The following is a 4,426-nucleotide window of genomic DNA, read 5'->3' as shown; positions in this document are numbered from 1 at the left end:
AGTGTACAGGGGAAGTTTGGGGTGCACAGGGGAGGTTTGGGGTACACAGGGGGACTTTGGGGTGCAGAACGGGGTGCGGGGGGAGTTTGGGGTGCACAGGGGGACTTTGGGGCGCAGAACAGGGTGCGGGCTGGGTTTGAGGTGCACAGGGGGTGGATCGGGGGGGTTCGGGGTCTCCGCTCCCACCTGCTCTCCGGCCGCGGCCCCTCCCGGCAGGAAGCGGGGGCGGGGCTTAGCGAGAGGCTCCTCCCTATAGGCGGGGCCTATTTCGTGCCCCAGGGGCGTGGTCGAACTGTGGCTCCTCCCCCTGGCGCTCCCGAGTTCCCCCCCCCCATTTCCCCCCCCGGTGCTTCCGTTTTCCCCGCACGTACCTGGCGAAGGGGGGGTGGTCGCGGGCCGGGGTCCCCCGTGGCCGTGGGGGGCGCGGGAAGGGGCGCGGGACCCGCAGCCAGGCGCTGCAGCCGCTGGAGCGCCCGCTCGGCCGAGAGCCGCGCCTCGGGGTCGGGGTCCCAGCAATCTTCCAACAGCTCCGGCAGAGCCCCCCCGGGCTGTGGGACGACCCCCCCAACACCACCATGGGCTCAGGGGGGAAGGGGGAACACCCCCATGCCCAGGGTATCCCACCCGGCATGGCACCCTCAAAGAGGGACATCCCCCAAACTGGGACACCCACCCTGGGTGGGGACACCTCTGGCACCCTCAAAGAGGGACATCCCCTAAACTGGGACACCCACCCTGGGTGGGGACACCTCTGGCACCCTCAGCACCCCTGGGCACCCAGGAGGGGACCTCCCCTGGGAAGGGGCACCCCTGGGCACCCCCAGGCACCCCTGGGCACCAAGGCAGGGCCCCCTCCTTGGCCATGGGCACCCTGGGTCACCCTGCACACCCCTGAGACCCTCTGGGCATCGACCCCCACGGGGTCACCCCCACCCATGGGCACCCTCAGGCACCCAATCAGGGGGTGCCCCCCGGGGGTCTGACCTGGGGGGTTTGGTGCCAGGAGGGGGGGATGAGCGGCCGCCGCCGCTCGTCCGCGGCCAAGCGCCGGAGCTGAGCCCCCGTGGGGCTGGAGCCCAGCTCCGCCTCGTAGGCCAGCTGGAACGCTGGCACAGGGGCTCCTGTGGGGCAGGGAGGGGGTCAGCGGGGCCGGGGGGGGGGTCTGCAGGGAGCGACAGGGGGGATCCCCAGGGGTGCTCACCGGGGCTGAGGGCCTGGCAGCGCGACAGGATCTCCCAGAGCAGCAGTGCCAGGGCGTAGACGTCGGCCTGGCGCAGGGCACGGCCCCAGGCCCGCAGGTCCAGGCTCTCGTCCAGGATTTCGGGCGCCAGGTACCGCTGGGTGCCCGCCTGCGCCCGCCGGGGCCGTGAGCACCGTGCAGGGTCGGGGGGCACCGGGGGGTAGGGGGGCACGTGGGCGCCAAGCTCGGGCACGACCCTGCCGGCCGTGTTGGGGGGTCCCATCCCCATCCCATCCCATCCCACCCCATCCCATCCCGCCCCACCCCACCACCTTGCGGATGGCCACGGCGTGCCGGGCCCCGGTGCCGTCCTGGGCGCGCGGCGGCAGCGCCAGCGCCAGCCCGAAGTCGCCGATGGCGCAGGTCCCGTCCTCCCTCACCAGCACGTTCTGGCTGCTCAGGTCCCGGTGCACCACGCTGGGCTTGTACAGTCCTGGAGGGAGATGGAGGAGCTCGGGGTTGGGGGAGGCTCAGGGTGGGGGGGAACCCCCCCCCAGCAGAGCTCGGGGCGGGGGTGCCGCGCTCACCGTCACGCCAGAGCTCCTGGTGCAGGAAGGCCAGGCCGCGGGCCAGGGACAGCGCCAGGCGCACGCTGCCCACCCAGGTGCCCACGTGCTGCCCCAGGAAGTGGCGCAGGGACCCCTGGGGACACAAGGGGGGGGGGGGGGACACGGGTGGGCACACTGGGCAACCCCCCTCACCTCACCCCCCTGTTATGGGGGTGTGCCCAGCAGAGGCCCAAACGGGGCAGGCACCTCCATGACCTGGGCACACCTGGGCACACCTATTCACACCTGGGCACGCCAAGGCATGCCCAGACACGCCCAGGCAAGCCTATTCACGCCCATACACGCCCGGGCACACCTATTCATGCCCGGGCACACCTGTACACACCTATTCACTCCCAGGCACACCTGTACACACCTATTCACGCCCAGGCACACCTGTACACACCTATTCACTCCCAGGCACGCCTATTCATGCCCGGGCACACCCGAGCACGCCTGTGCACATCTATGCACGTCTGGACACGCCTGTGCATCCCCCCCCCCCCCCCCCCCCCCCCCCCCCCCCCCCCCCCCCCCCCCCCCCCCCCCCCCCCCCCCCCCCCCCCCCCCCCCCCCCCCCCAACCCAGGCACACTTGGGCATCCCCCAGCAACCTCTGCACCCACCGTGCCTTGCACACTCCCCCTCCGCTCCCCCGTGCCCCCCGTGCCCCCCGCGGGACTCACGGCCGGGTAGAGCTGCAGGACGAGGAGCCCCCCGCGGGCGCGGGGCCCGGCTCCCCTGGTGCCCAGCAGGCGGGCCACGTTGTCGTGCTCCATCAGGGGCAGGGCGTGCACGGCCCGTTCTGCCGCGAAGCGCCCGCGGGCTCCCGCCGCGAACGCCTTGATGGCCACGGGCCGCTGGCGAAGGGTCCCCCTCCAGACCGCCGAGAAACGCCCCGACTGCAGCACCTGCCCCCGTGGGGGGGGATACACACGCGGTCGGGACTGGGTGTCCCCAACCCCAGGTACCCCAACACACAAGGATGTTCATCCCTCATCCCCCACCAGGCACCCGCGGGTGTGCCCGGTCCCAGTGTCCCACACCCTGGGCACCCCTGGGCACTCTCAGCCCCGTGTTTCGTTGTGCCACCCCCACGGGTGATCCCCTAATCCCGTCACACACCCACCATGGGTGCCCTCCCCCCCTCCAGCATCCTCTCTTTAACTGCCCTCCCACTTGGGTGCCCGCCCTGGGTGGATGCCCCTTGCCCATGATTGTCCCTCCCCAGAGTGGTTTCCCCCCCTTTTTGGGTGCCCTTTGCCCCATAAGTGCCCCGTTGGGTGCCCCCCATGTTGGGTGCCCCCTGTGTTGGGTCCCTCCCCCACCCACAGGTGCCCCGCACCTGCAGGAAGTGCAGCGCAGGCAGGTCCGGGCTGGGGGGCTCTGGGGTGACCCCGATTCTCCGGCCCCCCCGGGGTGGCTGCCCCGTGTGGGTCCTTGTCCGTCGCAGCCCTGGATGGGGGACAGGGGGGGGACACCGGGGACACCCCAATCCGGGGACGCCCCCACCCAGGAACCCCCCCATCAGTCAGGGGGACAGGGCCTGAGGACACCAGGGACCCCCGGGCCCCCACCTGGGGGGACAGGGGGACCCCCATATCTGAGGGTTCCTGCACCCTGGGGACACCCCACCCACCGAGGGGTCCCCAGGACAGCAGGGACCCCCACCCCACCCCAGGGACAGGGTGACACAACACTTGGGGACCCCCCCAGCCCCCCCACCCCGGGAGACTCGCACCCTGGGGACATCAGGGATGTGGCATTTGGGGACACCCAGGGGACACGGGGTAGGGGGTGCCTGTGCCCGGGGGGTCCCCCCCACCCCCCTCCGTGTCCCAGTCCCTACCGAGGATGCCCAGACAGGTGAGGAGGATGAGGAGGAGGGAGCCGGCCCCCCACAGCCACAGGGTCCCCGCGGACCCCCCCGGGCCGGGCACTGGGGACAGAGGCTGAGGTGACACAGGGCCCCCCCCCATACACACCTGGTGGGGACTCAGGTGGCCGGGGTGGGGATGGGGGGCCTTTTTAGGGGATCCCATGAGTTCCCCAGCCCCCCCTGTGAGTCCCAGGTCCCACCCTCGAGTGTCCCCCACAACCCCCCCCCCCACCTCCCGGTGGGTCCCACCCGCCCCCCCCCTCCAGTGCTCCCCCCGTACCTGGGCCCTGCTGGGGTCCCCCCAGCCCCACGGCCGTGCCCGTCCCTGTCCCTGTCGCTGTCGCCGTGGTGTTCCCGTTGCAGAGGTGGCCGTGGCACAGGCACACGAGGACGGCACCGCCGGGGGGTCCCGCGGGGCTGGGGGCGCAGGTGGGCGAAGGGCAGGCGGCCCCCCCACCCCCCCAGCAGCCTGGGGACATCGTCACCGTCACCGAGGCTACCCCGGAGATGCTCGGGGGGGGCACCTCGAGGCGGGGATGGGGCAGGGGGACAGGTAGGACCCCCTTGTTTGGGACCCTCCCGTGCCTGGCACCCCCCTCCCCGGTACCTCTCCCCCCCAAAATCCCCCTATCCGGGACCTCTCATGCCTGGCACTGGGAGCCCCCCTATTCTGGGACCCCCCCAATGCCTGGCACTCCCCTCTCTGGGACTCCCCTATTCTGGGACCCCCCCAATGCCTGGCACTCCCCTCCCCGGGACC

General features: G+C 72.3%; 1 protein-coding gene across 1 annotated transcript in view; it reads right to left on the bottom strand.

Moving 5' to 3' along the window:
- AMHR2 (anti-Mullerian hormone receptor type 2) overlaps positions 1-4,145 on the bottom strand; it is an 8,833-nt gene extending 4,688 nt beyond the window's left edge. Inside the window, exons 1-9 of the mRNA XM_027910651.1 lie at positions 3,947-4,145; positions 3,637-3,726; positions 3,133-3,242; positions 2,474-2,698; positions 1,768-1,882; positions 1,513-1,673; positions 1,202-1,349; positions 985-1,121; positions 372-548 (exon numbers count right to left, since the gene is read on the bottom strand). Of these exons, the coding sequence (XP_027766452.1) occupies positions 372-548; positions 985-1,121; positions 1,202-1,349; positions 1,513-1,673; positions 1,768-1,882; positions 2,474-2,698; positions 3,133-3,242; positions 3,637-3,726; positions 3,947-4,145 (1,362 nt within the window). The remainder of the gene's footprint in view (positions 1-371; positions 549-984; positions 1,122-1,201; positions 1,350-1,512; positions 1,674-1,767; positions 1,883-2,473; positions 2,699-3,132; positions 3,243-3,636; positions 3,727-3,946) is intronic.
- Positions 4,146-4,426: the final 281 nt, after the last annotated feature.

This window comes from Empidonax traillii, unplaced genomic scaffold, assembly GCF_003031625.1.
Source record: "Empidonax traillii isolate 1590-97213 ecotype Southwest subspecies unplaced genomic scaffold, ASM303162v1 scaffold4048:size20255, whole genome shotgun sequence".
NCBI classification, from domain to species: domain Eukaryota; kingdom Metazoa; phylum Chordata; class Aves; order Passeriformes; family Tyrannidae; genus Empidonax; species Empidonax traillii.
Note: the sequence above shows the minus strand (reverse complement) of the source record. Positions and strands in the feature narration are given on the sequence as shown.